Genomic DNA, 23,262 nt, shown 5'->3' with positions numbered 1-23,262 from the left:
ATTCTATTGAGCGGGTGCTTTCAAATGTGCTGAGAGTTACAGCAGAGGCAACTTCACAAATCAGTCCGCACTACCGACTGAAGTATCTCTCAACAAAAAAAACAACCCCGCAAACTTTCACAAACAAATAATGGTGACAGAATGTCCATTATGTTGGATTAAATATGTCAAGCAAGTTTCAGTTCTCCGCAAGTTGATTTTTTAACAGCGTGCTGAAATTAATGGACACCAAATGTAGCATACTTAAATGGTCAGAAAATGGAAAATGGTCAGAAGTCATGTGAAGCGGTGTAGCCCTCAGGTGCGCATGCGTCGACAAGCGACGCGCCCCCTTTCGTCTTCAGACCATGTGGTCGTCGTTGGAAAACAAATCTCTCCGGATTCACACCCTGCATGGCCTCTCAATTATTTAAAATTTAGATCTGGATTTATCTTTTGAGTCACAGCGGCAAAAAATGTCTGCCGCCGCCGACGAGGGCAACGCCAACTTCCAGGCGCAGGTTGAGTCCGTATTGTGCAGCCTGGTCAAAGTGGCGACCGCGGAATTGACCAAACTGTTCGAGAGTCGCTACCGAGCCGTCGTCCCAGCAGAAGCAGCCGACGGGCGAATGGAGACGCTGGAGACTTTGGGGCGTTTGAGCTGCTCAGATAGAGAACTGCGCAGTGTTGGTGTTCAGGTGGACGAGTGGATCTCCGCACCATCTGAAATCTCTGGTAAGGAAGTAAAATAAATAAATAAACCACTTCTTTGTAGCCCAATCACTTCCTGTTGCAGTGCTTGGCGGGGCTCTTGTGATATACATGTCGGAATGATTTGTATTATTCAGCTTTATTGTCATTGCTGAAAAGCACTCGTGCACGGCCGAGCTAAACGTGGAGTTGCATGCTCCCGGGATTGAGCAAATTTCGGGTCATTTAAGTGAAACGTACAAAGAGGCAATATGCGCAGTGCTGCATCTTCATATAGTTTTATCACTCTAGCATCAGCCCTAGTTTTTTTTGTGCAAAGTAGTGCAATTGTGTGACAGTAATGAAATGAATACTATGGTAAATTCCGATGCAAGTGTACCCAACTATGCACTTACAACGCGTATAAAAAGTACACACTCGTTAAAATGGCAGGTTTTTGTGATGTAAATAAACCCCGATGTAAATCATGTCAGAACTTTTTCCAACTTCTTAATGTGAAATTGCAACTCATAAAAACAAAGTGGAAAAACAAACCTTTTTAGTGGGAGGGGGACAGCCTGGTTGCATTAGTTTGCGTGCTCCTAAACTAATACTTTGTTGAAGTACTTTTTGATTTTATAACCGGGCTCAGTTTTGAGGGGGGGGGTAAGAGTGTCAGCTTGGCACATCTTGACTTGGCAATATTTTCCCCACTCTTAACTGCAAAAACGTTCGAAATCCGTCAAATTGTGAGTGCATCTCCTGTTAAAGCCCGCTTCAAGTCACCCCAAATATTAAATTGGATTCAGGTCTGGGATCTGGCTGGGTCGTTCCAAAACGTTGATCATCTTTTGGTCAAGCCATTACTTTGTTGATTTGGATGTATGCTTTGGGTCGTTGTCGTGCTAAAAGGTGAAAGTCCTCTTCATCTTGAACTTTCTAGCAGACATCACCAGATTTTGTGCCTAAATCGACTGGTATGTCAAGCTATTCATGATTCCCTCCACCTTGACTAAAACCCCAGTCCCAGTTGAAGAAAAGCAGCCCCGAAGGCTGATGCTGCCACCACCAAGTTTCACGATGGGTCTGGGTCTTGGTGATGTGCTGTGTTTTGTACCAAACATACCTTTTGGAATTCGGGCCAAAAAGTTCAAGTTGGGGGGGGCGCCCGGGTGGCGTGGCGGTCTATTCCGTTGCCTACCAACCAGGGATGGGCGGTTCGAATCCCCTCGTTACCTCCGGCTTGGTCAGGCGTGGCCGTGTCTGCAGGGACAGCCGCTCTGGGGGAATAGCGTGATCCTCCCACACGCTACGTTCGCCTGGCGAAACTCGTCACTGTCAGGTGAAAAGAAGCGGCTGGCGACTTCACATGTATTGGAGGAGATGTGGTAGTCTGCAACCCTCCCCGGTTCAGCAGAGGGGGTGGAGCAGAGATCGGGACGGCTCGAAAGGCTGGATAAAATTGGGGAGAAAGGAAAAAAAAGAAGAAGGGAGGGGGGGTTCAAACTTGGTCTCATCAGACCATAACACATTTTTCCACATGGTTTCGGAGTCAGGATTTACTTTTTGCAAAATTTAGCCGGGCTTGGATGCGGTTTTTTTTTTTTGTGAGAAAAGGCTTCCGTCTTGCCACCCTACTTCATAGCTTAGACATTTAGACTTGAAGAATCCTCGTCTTCTCATCAGTTTTGGAGGAACGTCCTGTTCTTGGTGATGTCACTGTTGTGCCATATGTTCTCCATTTGTTGATGGTTGTTTTCACTGTGTTCCGTGGTATATCTAATGCCTTGGAAATTCTTTTGGACCCCTCTCCTGGTCACTACCTTTCAGCAATGAGATCCTGTTGATGCTTTGTAAGCTCTTAGTGGTCCATGGCTTTTGCAGTTGGATGCAACCATGAAGATGGCAGGAAGCTCGTACAGGAACAGCTGAACTTTATTTGGGGTGAATCACAGCCACTTTAACTGATGGCAGGTGTATACTAACTACTATTTAACATGCATTTGAATGTGATTGGATAATTCTGAACATGACCACATCCCCAATTATAAAAGGGTGTGCACACTTATGCAACCAGGTGATTGTAAGTTTTGTATTTTTCTTTTTTTCCCTAAAATATTTCTGAGTGTTGTTCACTTTTATTTTATTTCATTTTTTTTTTAGTTTCACCTCTTTCTCTCCCCAATTGTACTTGGCCAATTACCCCACTCTTCCGAGCCGTCCGGTCACTGCTCCACCCCCTCCGCCAATCCGGGGAGGGCTGCAGACTACCACTTGCCTCCTCCAATACATGTGGAGTCGCCAGCCACATCGTTTCACCTGACAGTGGGGAGTTTCGCCAGGGGGACGTAGCGCGTGGGAGGATCACGCTTCACCCCAGTTCCCCCTTACCCCCAAACAGGCACCCTGACCAACCAGAGGAGGCGCTAGTGCAGCGACCAGGACACATACCCACATCCGGCTTCCCACCCTCAGACATTGCCAATTTTGTCTGTAGGGACACCCGACCAAGCCGGAGGTAACAAGGGGATTTGAACCGGTGATCCCCGTGTTGGTATGCGACAGAATAAACTGCTATGCTACCCGGACACCCTGTTTTTCACTTTTATATGTTTTTCACATTAAGGGTGGAAAAAGTTATGTCATGGTTTATCTTGTAACATCTTGTGTGGGTTACCTTTTTGTACATCACAAAAACCTGCCATTTTAACATGGGTGTGTAAACTTCTTATATCCATTCTAGCTCTGTTTACTTATTTCCTTTTATGGTTTTTTGCCTGTCATTGTGGCCATTTCATTAACAGAAATTTGTATTATGTTACACGCAAATTAATCTTGTCTCCACCCTATTTTTTTCCTCAAATGTAAAGATTCACACATTGTAGTAATACTCCTAATCTAATGGAATGTTTGTATCCCTCTTTCCTTCACCCCTCCCCCCCTTCACGCCACAGCCCTCCCATGCTCCTCAGATGGACCCAGTGATTGTTTCAAAGAGTGCAGCAAGGCTAGGGAGGGGGATCCCATTCCCTTCCCAGGTGAAGATAATGAGCATGTCGGTGCTAAGTCACTTCCTCTCACAGAAAAGGTCAGTGAAGGCAATTGGTCATCAAGTCACAATTGTAACATGGAGAAAATTAATCACAAAACACATTAACTTTTAGTTGAAGTGAGTTGAGTCAAAATGTTTGAGTCCACTCATCCTACACACACACACACACACACACACACACACACTAGGGCTGAACGATTAATCAAACCGACATCGCAATGTAAAGGCCCGCAACTTTAAAATCGCAAAGGCTGCAATAAAAAAAAAAGGTCGGTTCATCTGGACACAACGTATATTGAGAGAGAAACATTTCATCCCTCATCTAAGTGACCAGTCTCAACTGACTGCAGGTATCCCCACTCTTACAAACAATACAGTGGCCTAACGACTGAAAACAATCGGTTTCATATGCAAATTGCCGTGACCATTAACGAGTTACAATGGTAATGTGTACTATTCACAAAGGATTTGGGAATGGTTGCAATCACAGCGTTGTAAGATGGCCACAGGTATAATCTTTTTTTTCTTTCTCCACAATTGCGCTTGGCCAACTACCCCACTCTTCCGAAATGTCCTGGTCACTGCCTCACCCCCTCTGCCGAACCGGGGAGAGCTGCAGACTACCTCATGCCTCCATGGATACATGTGGAGTCGCCAGGCACTTCTTTTCACTCGATAGTGAAGAGTTTCACCAGGGGGGGGGGGGTGTAGCGCATTGGAGGATTACGTTATTCCCCACAGTTTCCCCTCCGCCCCGAACTAGCGCCCCGACCAACCAGAGGAGGCGCTAGTACAGCAACCAGGACACATACCCACATCCGGCTTCCCACCCACAGACACAGTCAATTGTGTCTGTAGGGACAGCCGACCATGCCGGAGGTAACACGGGGATTCGAAACAGCGATCCCTGTGTTGTTAGGCAACAGAATAGACCGCTACGCTATCCGGACGCCTGATGGCAGATGTACTCTTAGGCTGTGGACAACCACATCAAGTTCACCAGGGAGGATGTGAAAAATGACAGGTTAGCCTTCTTAGACTGTGAAATTGCAATGGTTGAAGAGACATTTGATTGGTGATGTTTACCATAAACCAACACATACTGATCAGTACTTAAGGTTTAACTCTCAATCATTCACTGGAGCACAAACTAGGAGTCATCCTGACACTGTACCACTGAGCAGACAACGTCCCCACCGACACAGCGGTAGGGGGAAGGGGAGAAATCCCACATTAAACAGGCACTGGTTAAGTGTGGTTATTCTAACTGGCTGTTTGTCAAAGCCAGGAAGATGCCCAACAGTGCACCAGCCAATCGAAGAGAGGAGATGGACAACAGCTGTCTAAGCGTAAACCAGTGGTGATTCTGTATGTGGCGGGAGTGTTGGAAACGTAGAGATGCATATTTTCCAAACACCGCCTCTCAGTTGCTTTCAAAACCCAAAACACGCTGCACCAGAAATTAGACCACCCCAAGGATCAGGTCCCCCGGCACCAACAGATCAATATAGTGTACGCTGTTATGTGCCGGGATGATTGCCATGAATTGTACATCAGGGAAACCAAACAGACACTGGCCAAGAGGATGACACAAAATAGAAGAGCTAACGCGTCAGGCCAGGGCTCCACAGGGAGGAACGCTGGTTTGAACGGGAAGTCAAAAGAGGCCATCTATATGAAGAGGGAACGACCATCCCTGAACCGAGGGGGGTACATCTGTGGCCATTTTACAATGCGCTGTGATTGCAACTGTTCCCAATCCTCTGTGAATAGTACACATGGCCATTGTAACTCTAGTTAATGGTCACGGCAATTTGCATATGAAACCGAATGTTGTTTTTGGCCACTATGCCACTGTAATGTTTGTAAGGGTGGGGATACCTGCAGTCAGTTGAGACTGAAGAGGTCACTTAGGTAACTGATTAAACGTTCCTCTCTAAATAAATGTTGTGCCCAGATGAACTGATTCAACTTTCTGTGATTTTCTTAACTGGATTATTGAGCATGCATAAAGACATATATATATATATACATAAAAAAAAAATAATAATAATGTTACACAATCTAACCAATCAGAGGGCCAGAAACACGTGGCCATGTGGGGTTCACGTACACACACACTGCCCTGCGTTCATGTGACATGCAAGTGAGAGCAGTAAATAAAGAAAACAACTTGCTTCGCTTTGATTCTAGCAGTGACCTTGCTATCTTGTGAAAATGGCCCTTTAATCTCAAAGAGGAGCAGTACGTCGCTTGTCTGGACCTATTTGGGATGTAGGAAAGAAGATGCTGCACAGAGTCAAGTATTGTGCAGAACGTGCCTTGCTACAACACGGGGCAACAGTACAAACCTGTTCCAGCATTTAAGAAAGCATCACAAGGCCATGCATGACAATTGCATGGCCTTGTGACCACCAGTGTGTCAAGTAGGCCGAATACCACCCAGCAGGGATCACTGACCGAAATGTTCAAATTTAGTTCGTATCTCCATATGAGTGAGATTCAAAACGGGACCGTGAAATTACTCAGGCGATGGCGGAGTTCGTAGGGAACGATATGATGCCCCTCAACATGATGACCAAGGCTGGGTTTATGGCTTCGGTAAAGACACTGGATAAAGGGTACAGCATACCATCCTGCACACATTTTAACCAGGTTGCTCTATCAGAGCTGTATAAAATGTGCAGGCAGAGAGTTGGGGTTTTTTGCTACTACCATGGACATGTGGTCAAGCCTTACAGCGGAATCTTATCAGAGTCTGACCATGCATTTCATCCATGAAGAATTAGACCTCAAAGCTCACTGTCTTCAGACTTCTTACTTCCTGGATGACCATGCATTGCAGCCGGCCTGAGAGAAGGGCTAGCCAGCTGGGACCTCTGAGAAAAACCATGTCTGCCTAACGATGGACAATGCATCGAACATGGTGATGGCAGCGCAGCTTAAAGAGCGGACCAGGCTCCAGTGTTTCAGCTACTGATTATATCTTGCCATTGGTAAGTTTTGTGTGTGTGTGTGTGTGTGTGTGTGAGATAGACTAGTAAAACACAACTTAAATTGTATAAATTACACTAATTTTTTTTACTTCCTTTGAGAAAATGCAATGAAAGATGACAGTGTCAAGAGCAACAGGGCTGTGCAAGAAGCTGGTGGGGCACTTCTCCCACAGCTGAAAGAAGAAGGCTGCAATGATTGAGGCACAGAGGGAGCTCAAGCTTCCTGAGCCACACCCTCATAACTGAGTGCCCAAAAAGATGGAGATCCAAAGAAATAATGATTGCAAGAGTGCTGGAACAGACCAAGGCCATAACCCAGGTATTGTCAGGCAATCGAAATGCATGCCCCCTCATCCCGACTTGGCAGGATATTGATGCGTTAGGGTCCATTCACAAGGCGCTACATCCTCTCCAGGAATTTACTGATGTTCTTTCTAGTCCATCAGCATCTCCTACTTCAAGCCAGTTCTCCCTCTTCTGGCCACAACAGTCCTGGCTGAAGATGATGAGGACACTGACCTGTCTAAGCCGATTAAAACCAAAGTCCTAGCATACCTTAATTACAAATATAGCGACGTTGACACCCAGGAGCTTTTGGACGTTGCGTCATTTCTGGACCCGAGGTTCAAAACACAGTACATCAGCGCAGACCACATCCCTTCTATTAAGACCCGACTGAAGACTGAAATGGAACAGTTAGCAAGACATGTATAACCAAGTTGAGTCTAATAAGAATAATGTTCTTGAATATGATACGGACAGCATTATCCACACACACACTCACACACATATATTTTGTTTTTTTGCTTTTGCTTTTTTGATATATATCTGGCAGGAGAAGAGGTCTTTTACTGAAACCATTTTGAAGCCTCAAAGTGCTAACCCCTCTACAGAAAAGGCCAAGAAATCTCTCGGCAGTTTTTTCAAGACCAGTGTGGTATCTCCTGGTTTGACTGCAACTTGATGTTGTGGAGGCTAAGTTGAATAGTTACCTGGTGACCCCTGCCATTGATGGAGAAGAAGATCCCTTGGCCTGGTGGAAGCTGCACCAGAGCAACTTTCCCCAGCTGAGCAAGTTGGCCCACAAGTATCTTTGTGTACCAACCACAAGTTCCCCCTCTGAACGTCTGTTTAGCACTGGAGGGAATATAGTCACTTGTACTCATTCGTCCTTAAAACCATCAAAAGTCGATATGCTGGTGTTCCTGGCAAAAAAAACCTGTGAGCTACCGAGAACCATACAGTAGGATGACATCGTGGCTGGCAGAGCCATACTCCTTGTGCACTTGAGTCTGTGTGGTTTACTGTTACTGACTGGATATCAGTAAGACTGTTTTATTTTATATTAATGTTCACAGTATTTCTTTTTAGATTTTGTTAAAAAGTGCAGTCGATATGTTTACATATTATATGTTTATTACAACGACTTTGTATTATCTAGATATTTTAGGGTGGTAGAGCCACAGACTTGCCCCCCCCACCCCTTTCTCCCCAATTGTATCTAGCCAATTACCCCACTTTTTCGAGCCATCCCGATCGTTGCTCCAACCCCTCTGCCGATCCGGGGAAGGTTGCAGGCTACCACATGCCTCCTCCGATACATGTGAAGTCGCCTGCTGCTTCTTTTCACCTGACAGTGAGGAGTTTTGCCAGGGGGACGTAGCATGTGGGAGGATCACGTTATTCCCCCCAGTTCCCCCTCCCACCCTAGTGCAGTGACCAGGACACATACCCACATCCGGCTTCCCACCCGCAGACACAGCCAATTGTTTCTGTAGGGACGCCCAACCAAGCTGGAGGTAACACAAGGATTCGAACCAGCGATCCCAGTGTTTGTAGGCAACGGAATAGACTGCCACGCTACCCGGACAGTCTTGTTCTTTCTTCTTTTTTTTTTTTGGATTTTTCCTCTATTTTCTCCCCAATTGTACCTGGCCAATTACCCCACTCGTCCGAGCCGTTCCGGTCGCTGCTCCACCCCCTCTGCTGATCCGGGGAGGGCTGCAGACTTGTTCTTTTTTATATTTCTGCACTTTAATTTGTGTGATTTATTACTGTTACTGACTGGAGATCAGTAAGATTCGTATTTATTTTCATATTAATGTTCACACCAGGTCTGTTGTTCAGCAGTGCTTTGTTGTTCCTTTTTCAGATTTTATTAAAAAGTGAAGCAGTGAAATTACATGTTTACAATCCTTGAAGCTAATTAATTCAGTCAGTATTCTCCTGTTATTGAAGGTTTTTCTTTTTACAATTTAATAGACAAAGGTATGTTATTCATATCCATTCATGCATCAATTCATCTCACTTCATCATAACACGTAGGCCGGGCCTACAGGAAAGAGCAGTTTATATGTTGACTGTTGTGTTGGTCATTCTATAGAATGAATTCTTGCTTGTGTTTAGTGAATAACACAGAAGATAATGAACTTGAAAAAAAAGAGCATACTAAATCACAATTTTGGTTTAAAAAAAGTTGCAGTTAGATTATTTTCCCAAGGGACGTCCGGGTAGCATAGCGGTCTATTTTGTTGCCTACCAACACGGGGATTGGCGGTTCAAATCCCCATGTTACCTCTGGCTTCCCTACAGACACATTGGCCTTGTCTGCGGGTGGGAAACCGGATGTGGGTATGTGTCCTGGTCGCTGCAGTAGTGCCTCCTCTGGTCGGTCGGGGTGCCTGTTCGAGGTGGAGGGGGAACTGGGGGGAATAGCGTGATCCTCACACGCACTACGTCCCCCTGGTGAAACTCCTCACTGTCAGGTGAAAAGAAGCGGCTGGCGACTCCACATGTATCGCAGGAGGCATATGGTAGTCTGCAGCCTTCCCCAGATCAGCAGAGGAGATGAAACAGCGACCGGGACGGCTCGGAAGAGCCGGGTAATTGGCCAAGTAAAATTGGGGAGAAAAGGGTGTGTGTGTATATAGTGTGTGTATATATATATATATATATATATATATATATACACACACTCACTGGCCACTTTATTAGGCACACCTGTCCAACTGCTCGTTAACGCAAATTTCTAATCAGCCAATCACATGGCAGCAACTCAATGCATTTAGGCATGTAGACATGGTCAAGACGATCTGCTGCAGTTCAAACCGAGCATCAGAATGGGGAAGAAAGGTGATTTAAGTGACTTTGAACATGGCATGGTTGTTGGTGCCAGACGGGCTGGTCTGAGTATTTCTGAAACTGATGATCTACTGGGATTTTCACGCACAACCATCTCTAGGGTTTACAGAGAATGGTCCGAAAAAGAGAAAATATCCAGTGAGCGGCAGTTCTGTGGGCGAAAATGCCTTGTTGATGCCAGAGGTCAGAGGAGAATGGCCAGACTGGTTCGAGCTGACAGAAAGGCAACAGTAACTCAAATAACCACTCATTACAACCGAGGTATGCAGAAGAGCATCTCTGAACGCACAACACGTCGAACCTTGAGGCAGATGGGCTACAGCAGCAGAAGACCACACCGGGTGCCACTCCTGTCAGCTAAGAACAGGAAACTGAGGCTACAATTCACACAGGCTCACCAAAATTGGACAATAGAAGATTGGAAAAACGTTGCCTGGTCTGATGAGTCTCGATTTCTGCTGCGACATTCGGATGGAAGGGTCAGAATTTGGCGTCAGCAACATGAAAGCATGGATCCATCCTGCCTTGTATCAACGGTTCAGGCTGGTGGTGGTGGTGTAATGGTGTGGGGGATATTTTCTTGGCACACTTTGGGCCCCTTAGTACCGATTGAGCATCGTGTCAACGCCACAGCCTACCTGAGTATTGTTGCTGACCATGTCCATCCCTTTATGACCACAGTGTTCCCATCTTCTGATGGCTACTTCCAGCAGGATAACGCGCCATGTCATAAAGCTCGAATCATCTCAAACTGGTTTCTTGAACATGACAATGAGTTCACTGTACTCAAATGGCCTCCACAGTCACCAGATCTCAATCCAATAGAGCACCTTTGGGATGTGGTGGACCGGGAGATTCGCATCATGGATGTGCAGCCGACAAATCTGCAGCAACTGCGTGATGCTATCATGTCAATATGGACCAAACTCTCTGAGGAATGTTTCTAGTACCTTGTTGAATCTATGCCACGAAGGATTAAGGCAGTTCTGAAGGCAAAAGGGGGTCCAACCCGGTACTAGCAAGGTGTACCTAATAAAGTGGCCAGTGAGTGTGTGTATATATATATATATATATATATATACTATAGATAGATATATAGCGTTTTTTTTTCCGAAATCATCAATGGTGTTGTAAGCGCTCAACTAATGAGGAGCGGAATATCAACACGGATACAGGGAAAAAAGTTTTAATGTATTGCAGTACAGGCCTGTTTCGTGCTGAGTGTGAGACACATGAAACAGGTCTGTACTGCAATGCATTAAAACTTTTTTCCTGTATCCATGTTGATATATATACACCCCCCCCAAATTGTTCAGCCCTAACACACATACATACATACAGATATACTTAAACTCATGAATAAACATAAGAACAAGAGGGCCAAAAACAAATCCCTAAGCTGCTACTCCAAAACAGGATGACAGTACCACTTTAAAGATACAGAGATAGTACTAGACTAAAGGTTGGAGCAGCTTTAATTTCATAAGCAGTGGAGAAACAACGATTTTTCTTTTTATAATGGCAGTCTCTGGTCTATCTTCAGCTATAGAGACACGTCATTTTAAAGACTTTAAAAGACATGATTTTTAGTAATTTCTCCATAGACAGTCAATGCTTGGCCTACAAATGTTTATTGCCTCCTGTAGCCAAATTCATCATAGGTCCATATCAGTGGAAAAACATGGTTTTGCAGCTATCTGGGTGGTTTGGTTTGGTTGTTTCTGGGCATATCAAACCTTTAACTTTATTATGTTTTTTTTAATGCACAGTTATTATCTCCAACAAACAGAAACAGGTTAATGTTTTCTTCAGGTCAAATTCATGATGTTTGTTTGCGCACTAATTTTGATATAGATCATTGATTAGATTTGTTTTGTCCCATCAGTCATACACTACATGGCCAAAAGTATAAGGACACCAGAGAATCGCACCCATATGTATTTGTTGAACATCTCATTCCAAAACTATGGGCATTAAAATGGAGTTGGTCCCCCCTTTGCTGCTATTAACAGCTTCCACTTGTCTGGGAAGGCTCTCCACTAGATTTTTGAGCATGGCTGTGGAAATTTGCTCCCATTCAGCCACAAGGAGCATTAGTGAGGTCAGACACTGATGTTGGGGAGAAGGCCTGGCTCACAGTCAGTGTTCCAATTCATTTCAAAGGTGCTGGATGGGGTTGAGGTCAGGGCTCTGCAAGTCAGTCAAGTTCTTCCACACCAGACTTGGCAAACCATGTCTTTATGGACCTCACTATATGCGTGGGGGTATAGTCATGCAGAAACAGGATAGGGCCTGCCCCAAACTGTTGCCACAAAGTTGGAAGCACACAATTATGAATGTCATTGTATGCTGTGGCATTAAGATTTCCATTCACTGGAACTAAGGGGCTAAGGCCAAACCATGAAAACAGCCCCAGACCATTATTCCTCCTCCCCCAAACTTTACAGTTGGCACTATGCATTCGGGCAGGTAAAGTTCTCCTGGCTTCCACCAAACCCAGGTTGGTCCATCAGACTGCCCGAAGTGTGATTCATCACTCCAGTGAAGGCTTCCAGAGTCCAATGGCAGTGTGCTTTACATCACTCTAGCCGACTCTTGGCATTGCGCATGGCTATCTTGGGCTTGTGTGTGGCTACTTGGCCATGGAAACCCATTTCATGAAGCTCCTGACAAACAGTTCTTGTGCTTTCGGAGGCAGTTTGTAAGTTGGTAGTGAGTGTTGAACCAGGGATGGAACGATTTTTACGTGCTACACTTCATCACTTGGCCATCCTGTTATGTGAACTTGTGTGTCTTGTTGCTTCACGGCTGAGCTGCTGTTGCTCCGAGACATTTTCACTTCCCAATAACAGACTTGCAGTTGACCGGAGCAGATCTAGCAGGGCAGAAGTTTGACCATTTGACTTGTTGGAAAGGTGGCGTCCTATGACAGAGCGAGATTTTTATGCATCTGCCAGCAATGGATGTGGTGGAAATAGCCAAATCCACTGATAATAAAGGGTTTTCCACATACTTTTGGCCATATAGTGTCGTTCCTCCTGATACCACACCATGGTATCAGTTTGTCCAATATGTCCAGGGCTCTTGTATTTTAGCAGTTAATTGTTTACATTATGCAGTTATCCAAAGTGGGTTAATTACAAATAGAACAAGCTCGGGCCGTCCCGGTGGCTCACCTGATAGACCACGTACCATACAAGGCTGAGCTCTTACCGCAGCGGCCTGGGTTCGAATCCGGCCCGGGCCCTTTGCTGCATGTCATCCCCTCTCTCTCCCCTGCCCTTCCTCTCTCTCTCTACTGTCACTGTTAAAATAAAAGCAGAAAATGCCAGAAAAAAATAATCTTAAAAGAACAAAAAACAAATATAACTAGCTCATCCACAGCTAATGTCTGTAATTGTGTGGTATTGGGGTGTCAATTTACCTTAATAAGCTAAGCTACATTTTAGCTATTGTTTCCTAGCTTGTCGGCAATTGTGGAACCCCACCAGACATCTCTGCATTGTCAAATTAATATTTATCTCTAATGATACAGCTGTGTACCAAGATCATTTTTTTTAGAAATGATGTGCTGTTGCAATTTCATATCTTTCTTATTAAGACATGATAGATGCTAAGTTTTTAACAAGAGGATCCATCTACTCTCACACTGTTGAAGTCAATAATGTGTCTTCTTTTCTGTCTGTATTTTACACACTCTAGCTAGCCCAAACTGCTGACTTAACTCCTGCCCTTACAATGACCCACTATTTATCTTCATATGCAGGGAAATCTGCTGGCAGGACTAGGTCTGATGATGTAACATGCTGCAATACATCCAGTCCCATTAGCAAGAGATCAAGGATCAAGGCTTACATCAGCATGTGTATCTTGATATTTACCTCTCAAAATATTCCTGGTAGTAGCACTGAGGATATGGACTATAACATTTGGTTTTAAAAAAAAAAACTCAGTTGAAGCACTCTATCCTTAAGTCACCCACTAAATGAAATCTTTTCTTGCAGTGATTCAAGCACAATGACTTCGGTATTGTGGTGTTTGGCCTTGCTTGGATGGTGTGTGTTCAGTGTATATTTAGATGTTTAGTCCGTTTTCTAACTAATGCACCTGGTGAGACTTGTCTTTTTTTTCTTTCTTTTTTTTTTTTGCTCTCTCAAGCCAAGTACAAATTCATGTTATCAAAACTCTTTGTCCTTTGCTGCTCAGGAAGTGCAGATGGTAGGAGGGGGGGACCTTGAAATGGAGCCTCCAACCAGCAGCAGTACAGAAACAAAAATGCTTCTTACCCTCAACCATGGTAAGAAATACCCACGAGGGCATAAGTTCAAATCTGTCCATGAATGAATGAATGAATGAAGATTTATTTCAAACATGTAAATAAGCAGGATATCACATACAGATAAGCCATTGCCAATAATCTTAAGTGATCAACAAATCCACACATCAAACTTGGCAAACAAATCTCCGTATCCATCAGATTATTTGCTACATGTTGGAAAAGGAATAGGAGGAAGTATACACTTATTTTTACTACCCCTTCTCACCTACTTGTTTTTTGTTTTTTGGGGGGGGGGGGTTTTGGGATCCCCCCCCCAACTTTTCTCCCCAATTGTATTCGGCCAATTACCCCACCCTTCCGAGCCCCTGCTCCACTCCCTCTGCCGATCCGGGGAGGGCTGCAAACTACCACATGCCTCCTCCGAATACATGTGGAGTCGCCAGCCGCTTCTTTTCACCTGATCGTGAGGAGTTTATCTTATGTCGGTGGACTATATATCTTATGTAGAAGGCGGGCTCTGAAAGGGATTGGAGACTGCAAGGTGGTGACAGGGGAGAACGTAACTAGGCAGTATCGGATGGTGGTCTACAGGATGACTTTGGAGACCAAGAAGAGGAAGCGAGTGAGGGCAGAGCCAAAGATCAAATGGTCAAAGTTGAAGAATGAAGGCTGTTGTGTGGAGTTCAGGGAGGAGTTAAGACAGGCACTGGATGAAGAGTTGCCAGATGGCTGGGCAAGCACTGCAGAAATAGTGAGGGAGATAGCTAGGAAGGAACTTGGTGTGTCATCATGACAGAGGAAGGAAGACAAGGAGACTTGGTGGTGGAATGAGGAAATACAACAAAGTATACAGAGGAAGAGGTTGGCGAAGAAGAAGTGGGATAGTCACGAGAGATAAAGAAAGACAGGAGTACAAGAAGATACAGGATAAAGCGAAGAGAGATGTGTTGCATGATGTCGGGCTAGTGAATCAGGAAGTACGGTGGATTAGCAAGGAGGAAGTGAGGGCAGCTATGAAGAGGATGAAGAGTGGAAAGGCAGATGGTCCTGATGACATACCTGTGGAGGCATGGAGATGTTTAGGAGAGATGGCAGTGGAGGTTTTAACTAGATTGTTTAACACAATCTTGGAAAGTGAGAGGATGCCTGAGGAGTGGAGAAGAAGCATGCTGGTACCAGTTTTCAAGAATAAGGACAATGTGCAGAACTGTAGCAACTACAGTTATAAAATTGATCAGCCACAGCATGAAGATATGGGAAAGAGTAATAGAAGCTAGGTTAAGAGGAGAGGTGACGATTAGCGAGCAGCAGTATGGTTTCATGCCACAAAAGAGCACTACAGATGCCATGTTTGCTTTGAGAAGGCCAGAGAAGGCCAGAGGGAGTTGCATTGTGTCTTTGTGGATTTAGAGAAAGCATATGACAGGGTGCCGAGAGAGGAGGTGTGGTATTGTATGAGGAAGTCAGGAGTTGCAGAGAAGTATGTAGGAGTGGTACAGGATATGTATGAGGGAAGTGTGACAATGGTGAGGTGTGCAGTTGGAATGACAGATGGGTTCAAGATGGAGGTGGGATTACATCAAGGATCGGCTCTGAGCCCTTTCTTGTTTGCAATGGTCATGGACAGGTTGACGGACGAGATCAGGCAGGAGTCTCCGTGGACTATGATGTTTGCGGATGACATTGTGATCTGTAGCGAGAGTAGGGTGCAGGTTGAGGAGACCCTGGAGAGGTGGCGGTATGCACTGGAGAGAAGAGGAATGAAAGTCAGTAGGAGCAAGATGGAATACCTATGCGTGAATGAGAGGAAGGACAGTGGAATGGTGAGTATGCAAGGAGTAGAGGTGACGTCGGCGTATGAGTTTAAATACTAGGGTCAACTATCCAAAATAATGGGGAGTGCAGAACAGAGAGTGCAGGCAGGGTGGAGTGGGTGGAGAAGAGTGTCAGGAGTGATTTGTGACAAAAGGATATCAGCAAGAGTTAAAGGGAAGGTTTACAAGATGGTTGTGGGACCAGCTATGTTATATGGTTTGGAGACAGTGGCACTGATGAAAAGACAGGAGGTGGAGCTGGAGGTGGCAGAGTTTAAGATGCTAAGATTTTCATTGGGAGTGATGAGGAAGGACAAGATTAGGAATGATTATATTAGAGGGTCAGCTCAGGTTGGACGGTTTGGAGACAAAGCAAGAGAGGCAAGATTGAGATAGCTTGGACATGTGTGGAGGAGAGATGCTGGGTATATTGGGAGAAGGATGCTGAATATGGAGCGGCCAGTGAAGAGGAAAAGAGGAGTTTTATGGATGTGGTGAAGGGGGGCATACAGGTGGCTGGTGTGACAAGAGGAAGATGCAGAGGACAGGAAGAATTGGAAACGGTTGATCCGCTATGGTGATCCCTAACGGGAGCAGCCGAAAATAGTAGTAGTAGTAGCAGTGAGGAGTTTCACCAGGGGGACATAGCACGTGGGATGATCGTGCTATTCCCCCCAGTTCCCCCTCCCCCCTGAACAGGTGCCCCGACCAACCAGCGGAGGAGCTAGTGCAGCGACCAAGACACATAGCCATGTGCGGCTTCCCATCCGCCGACACGGCCAATTGTGTCTGTAGGGACACCCGACCAAGCCAGAGGTAACACGGGGATTCGAACCGACGATCCCTGGGTTGGTAGGCAACGGAATAGACCGCTACACTACCCGGATGCCCAAACACATAATTTCTTGAAGTTTAATTTCCCTCTCAAATTATATTCCCCTTCTCTATCGGAGAATATTTTTTGTGTATTACTCGGTAGTAAATTGTTTGTTACTTTGAACATTATTTGTGCTGTGTTAAATTCTGTTAAATCCCTGAACTTCGGGGCACTTGACTTTAAAAAAAGCTTGTTGGTGTGTTCATGATATCTTACATTATAGCTATCCTTATGGCTCTTTTTTGTAGTATACATAATAGTTGTAGGTTGGTTTTGTAGGTGTTACCCCATACCGCCACACAGTAGATCAGATATGGTAAAATGGATGAACAATACAGAGTGTGCAATGATTTATGATCCAGAATGTTTCTTGCTAAGCAAGAAGCACGAAGGTCCTGGGTTTGAGCCCCGGGATAGTCCAACCTTGGGGGTTGTCCCTGGCCGTCCTGTGTGTGGAGTTTGCATGTTCTCCCCGTGTCTGCCTGGGTTTCCTCCGGGTGCACCGGTTTCCTCCCACAGTCCAAAGACACAAAGACAAGTAGGTCAGCTGAATCGGCCGTACTAAATTGTCCCTGGTGTGTGTGTGCGCGCATGCCCTGTGATGGTCTGGTGGCCTATCCAGGGTGTTTTCCTGCCGCCCAATGAGTAGTGAGATAGGCTCCAGCATCCCCATGACCCCGAGTAAGGATAAGCAGTTTGGATAATGGATGAATGTGACTTGCTTTTCCTGTGGCTGCAATGCTCCTTGCCAGCTTTGCTCGCACATACAGTGCATCCGGAAAGTATTCACACCCCTTCACTTTCCCCACATTTTGTCATGTTACAGCCTTATTCCAAAATGGATTAAATTTCTTTTTTTCTCATCAATCTACATACAACAAACAAAGCGAAAAAGGTGTCGTAGAATTTTTTGCAAATTTATAAAAAATAAAATTGAAATATTGCATGTACATAAGTATTCACACCCTTTACTCAGTACTTGGTTGAGGCACCCTTGGCAGTGATTACAGCCTCAAGTCTTCTTGGGTATGAAGCTACAAGCTTGGCACACCTATATTTGGGGTATTTCTCCCATTCTTCTCTGCAGATCCTCTCGAGCTCTGTAAGGTTAGATGGGGAGCGTTGCTGCACAGCTGTTTTCAGGTCTTTCCAGAGATGTTCAATGGGGTTCAAGTCTGGGCTCTGGCTGGGCCACTCAAGGACATTCACAGACTTGTCCCGAAGCAACTCCTTCGTTGTCTTGGCTGTGTGCTTAGGGTCATTGTCGTGTTGAAAGGTAAACCTTCGCCCCAGTCTGAGGCACTGAGTGCTCTGGAGCAGGTTTTCATCAAGGATCTCTCTGTACTTTGCTCCATTCATCTTTCCCTCAATCCTGACTAGTCTCCTAGTTCCTGCCGCTGAAGAACATCCCCACAGCATGATGCCGCCACCACCATGCTTCACTGTAGGAATGGTATTAGCAAGGTGATGAGAGGTGCCTGGTTTCCTCCAGACGTGACGTTTGGCATCCAGGCCAAAGAGTTCAATCTTGGTTTCATCAGACCAGAGAATCTTGTTTCTCATGGTCTGAGTCCTTTAGGTGCTTTCTGGCAAACTCCAAGCGGGCTGTCATGTGCCTTTTACTGAGCAGAGGCGTCTGTCTGGCCACTCTACCATAAAGACCTGATTGGTGGAGTGCTGCAGAGATGGTTGTCCTTCTGGAAGGTTCTCCCATCTCCACAGAGGAACGCTGGAGCTCTGTCAGAGTAACCATCGGGTTCTTGGTCACCTCCCTGACCAAGGCCCTTCTCCCCCGATTGCTCAGTTTGGCTGGGCGGCCAGCTCTAGGAAGAGTCCTGGTGGATCCAAACTTCTTCCATTTACGAATGATGGAGAACACTGTGCTCTTCGGGACCTTCAAAGCTGTAGAAATTTTTTTGTGCCCTTCCCCAGATCTGTGCCTCAATACAATCCTGTCTCGGAGGTCCACAGACAATTCCTTTGACTTCATGGCTTGGTTTCTGCTCTGACATGCACTGTCAACAGTGGGACCTTATATAGACAGGTGTGTGCCTTTCCAAATCATGTCCAATCAATTGAAATTACTAGAGGTGGACTCCAATCAAGATGTAGAAACATCTCAAGGATGATCAGTGGAAACAGGATGAACCTGAGCTCAATTTTGAGTGTCATAGCAAAGGGTGTGAATACTTATGTCCATACAATATTTCAGTTTTTTATTTTTAATTAATTTGTAAAAATTTCTACAAAACCTTTTTCACTTTGTCATTATGGGGTATTGTGTGTAGATTGATGAGGAAAAAAAAGGAATGTAATCCATTTTGGAATAAGGCTGTAACATAACAAAATGTGGGGAAAGTAAAGGGTTGTGTGAATACTTTCCAGATGCACTGTATCTTATGTGAGGTTTCCAGCAGATTTTGTGGTCTAGTATCACACCTAGGAATTTATTCAAATACTCTTTCTAGTTGGACATTGTCAATCAGTACTTTTACTTTGGTGTTTATTTTATAATTTCCAAAGAACATAAACTTTTTGTCCAGATTTAAGGATAATTTGTTTTTGTCAAACAACCGTTTTAATGTCCACGAGTTTCAATATTAAAATGTATTGACTGATAATCTGTTGGAAACTGCAACACATCACCAAACAGCAGTTTGAAAGTTTATACAAGTGAAAAAAGCAGAGGAATGACAACTGAACAAGAAAAAAAGGGGTCTGTCTTTATTATAGAAAATGATGAGACCCAGACATTTATGTGTTTGTAAGCTAAAGGTGAATAACGCTGTATCTATCATCTTCCATCTCTGCAGATCAAAGATTAAAATCTCAGGATGGTTTCCCTATGGAGCAGGACCCTCTCGCAACTGAACCAAAAGACGCACAGGGGTTTGCTGCTGATGCCCAAGTTCTGCCTATTTTTTCATCGGTCCAGAAAACCGAGCCTCCAGGTTCAGAGCTGGAACACGTAGGAAGGCCAGTCCAGGTGGAGCCTCAGCAGGCTAACATTAGTACCGCCGAGAACACCGCTTATAGCCCATCCTCCTCAGATGAAGCCGTGGCTTCTCTACAGCTCAGGGTGTGGGAGAGGATTGATCCTGTGAAAGAAAATAATAACCCTCTCCAGTTAAAGCTCAAACTGGCCCCTTTAGAGCAGGAAGTCATGAGACCCTGTTCGGTCCAGTTGGTGGATCTGTTGGCGGTGTCCAACTCCGGATACGCAAACAACCCCATAGATTTTTTTAGCGGCCGTGATGCTAACGGCAAAACGGGTTTGCCCGTGCCTAGAGAGCTGCGGCGCCATCAGGGCCTCCACACTGGCCATCGACTGTGCTGCTTCACCCGGTGTGAAAATGACATCTGGCGGCTTCAGAGCATTGTGACCCACTCGCGTGACGGGTATGCCTGCAACTCTTGTGACAAGAAGTTCAAGCGAAGAAAAATTCTCCGGCGGCACGAGCGCTTCCATACGGGGGAAAAGCCATACTCTTGTTCCCAGTGTTCAAAGGCGTTTGCCTTGAGGAAGAGTCTACGCCGCCATGAGAGGTTCCATACGGGGGAGAGGCCGCACAGCTGCCCTCATTGTGGCAAAAGCTTCCGACTACGAGACAATCTTAAAGCCCATCTGAGGTTTCACACCGGAGAAAAGCCTTTTATTTGCTCTACTTGTGGGAAGAGCTTCCGAATTTCCAGAAATCTCCAAAAACACAACTTGAGCCAGTGTGGATTAATTGTTCCTTCTTTCAGGAAGATTGCTGGCTTGTAGAAATATGTTTTAAATAGCTGCTTAATAAGGTTGCACAGTTTTCTACCTCAGACGAAACAACAGAAATGCTTGTGTGAACAGTTCAGACATGAAGGGGATTTGAAGTTATGTAATGATTCAAGATTGACCTTGCTACAGATCCCTTTATCTTAAGTTGTAATTATGAAGACTCATTGCTCTCTCGGACTCTCAAGTTTAGATTTGATGGAAAAAGTAAACTGAAGGGGGCTGAATTATAGTGGTTATGGATATGTTTTTTTGGGGGGGTTCAATTCTGACTGACTACTGATCTAAGTTGATGTTTGTTTATTTTGTTTTTTTTGTTTTTTGTTTTTATTCCACTGCTGTGAATGTGGATTATAGTGTTGAATGGAACTATGCAGCTGAGTTAGCAATATGGCTACAGCATACTTTTTTTAGTTAACCATCGCTTCTAACCTCAAGAAATGTCTTGCACTTAGACAGCGAAAAATTAAAATGCATCAAAACACCACGTCTTTAAACTTTAGACACACTAACAAAATAATTACAAATGCTCTTACAGGCAGCATTGGAGGTCAACAGGCTATTGTTTGATTGTTTTTTTTAATTATTATTCTGTGACATTTTGCTTAAGTGACAGTTTGAGCTACTCTTATGCATATAAGATCTCTAGCTTCTTCTGAAATATTTAAAGTGTAATGGAAAAATACAAATTTGTACATTTGTCTCAGTACCAAGGTACCTTGTGAATTTGTTCAGTGTCACTTTTCATCCTTGTAAATACTGGTAGTTATTCAGTTGTTACCAACAGTTGTGTTACTAATCCATGGGCATTACGATATCTTGTATTTTACTGTTGGGGGCGAGTAAGAGTTTGGAAAGAAATGACTACCACCAAAGCTTTTTTTTTTCTTTTAAAGTCTTTCACTCTTTTTCTTTAAGTTTTTGTTTTTATTGGTAATCAGTACTGTAACTATTGAATGTGTGTGACTTACAAAGATATGTATCTCCGTACAACATTCCATTTATGTATTCACATTTAAAGGGGTTTGATTCTAAACAAATAAAAACTGTTTTAAAAATAGGGGTTGATAACTATTTGGTAAATTTCACTAACAAAAAAAAAAACCCCCAACAAAAACACAGAGAATATTTTGTGCCACCGGAAACTTGGGTTTTGGTTAAATTTGATTGAAGTGAAATGTTTCCAGAGCCGTTTACTCCTTTAATGCTGATTCTGAATTGAAAAAGTAAATTTTTTTTAAGTGATTAAAGATTTTTTTTTTGGTGGCACGATGAAGATCAGATGTGGGAATTTTGTTCTTTAAAATCTCTTGTTGGTTTTTATGGAGTAACTATGAATTTAATTGGGATTGAGCCGAAATGCTTCAACCACAACAATCTCCGTTTACATAGAAATCTAACCATGGTGATGCTATCTGGCACAGCTGAAAAGTTGTAAACAAATCTCAATTTAAACTTAACGTTCAACTATCACATTTATATGAATTGAAATGCATGTATTTTTAAACACATTCTAATTTTATTAACGATCTTTATGATGAAATGTCACACAAGTTATGGTCACTTCATTTCCTGTCGGACTTTTGCTTTGTATAAGTTTAAGCAACAACACACAAAGCTTTCAGGCTTGGGAATATCGGTTGTGTTTTGCTGGTGAGTAAATTGTTGGGGACTTTTCATGAAATTATATGGGACTATTTTATAACCACGTGAAAGTGAACATTTAAATATTCTTAAAGAATAAAACATTTGTTCAATCGACGAAATTAGTTTATTTACGTATCTGTCGTAATAGCTTCGCAAGAAATGGAAAACGTCAACGTCCCCATGTCTGTTTTTTTCTATGTTAGTATTTACCGTTTAATATGGCACTCTTCTTTTTTTTAAAGAACTTTATTAACAAACGTGAACAAAAATAGTATACAACAATGTCAATCAACAATAGTCACATTATTAAAGGTATACAACATTAACACATATATTATCATAAACATTAACATAAATACGCCAGGGGGATTGTATAAAGTAAAACAAATAAATTACATACTTAACTAAATATTTTGTAAATCATAAAGTGTTTATGTTTTTACAGCTTTTTTATTTTCACTATCAGATATTGATGAAATATATTGTTTGATATACGCAGACAGCTCAGGAAAATTAGGTTTCTCGCTAGAGAATTTAGCTCTGTGAATATAAAAAATTGTTAAGATAATTAGCAAATTGATTAAATAATACTGAGAATCGAGGTTCCTATCAAATTCAGTATATCCAAACGATACATTTTTCCAACTCGGGGTGAAATGAGGGTAAATATGATCAATAATCAAACGAGACAAATTACTCCACAGTTGTTTAGTGTGTGGGCAAGACCAAAATAAATGAACCAATGTTTCATTAAACAAACCACAGAGAGGTCAACGTCCCCATGTCAATGAGGTCGCGCGTTACGGTGTGACGTATTTACTTGGTGACTTTTCATGAAATTATATGGGACTGTTATAACCACTTGAAACGGATCATTTAAATATTCTTAAGGAATAAAACGTTTGTTCAATCGATGAATTTAGTTTATTTACATTTCTGTCATAATAGCTTCGCAAGTAAATAAAGACGTCAAAGTCACCATGTCAATGAGGTCGCACGTTACGGTGTGACGTAT

General features: G+C 43.7%; 1 protein-coding gene across 1 annotated transcript; it reads left to right on the top strand.

Moving 5' to 3' along the window:
- The first annotated feature begins 6,253 nt into the window (after positions 1 to 6,253).
- si:rp71-1g18.1 (uncharacterized protein LOC559922 homolog) lies at positions 6,254 to 21,857 on the top strand. Its single transcript, XM_056293877.1, has 3 exons — positions 6,254 to 6,322; positions 14,065 to 14,155; positions 19,642 to 21,857. Exons 1-3 carry the CDS (start codon positions 6,254 to 6,256, stop codon positions 20,592 to 20,594), a joined length of 1,113 nt encoding a protein of 370 aa, XP_056149852.1. The 3' UTR covers positions 20,595 to 21,857.
- The last annotated feature ends 1,405 nt before the right edge of the window (positions 21,858 to 23,262 follow it).

This window comes from Lampris incognitus, chromosome 14 (assembly GCF_029633865.1).
Source record: "Lampris incognitus isolate fLamInc1 chromosome 14, fLamInc1.hap2, whole genome shotgun sequence".
Taxonomy (NCBI): Eukaryota; Metazoa; Chordata; class Actinopteri; order Lampriformes; family Lampridae; genus Lampris; species Lampris incognitus.
Note: the sequence above shows the minus strand (reverse complement) of the source record. Positions and strands in the feature narration are given on the sequence as shown.

Bases quoted from the DNA above. Each gene is read 5' to 3' on its own strand.
- si:rp71-1g18.1 (XM_056293877.1), top strand. From the start codon at position 6,254: ATGGCGGAGTTCGTAGGGAACGATATGATGCCCCTCAACATGATGACC. The intron at 6,323-14,064 runs GTAAAGACACTG...TTTGCTGCTCAG, and splicing joins AGGCTGGGTTTATGGCTTCG to GAAGTGCAGATGGTAGGAGG. The intron at 14,156-19,641 runs GTAAGAAATACC...CCATCTCTGCAG, and splicing joins GCTTCTTACCCTCAACCATG to ATCAAAGATTAAAATCTCAG.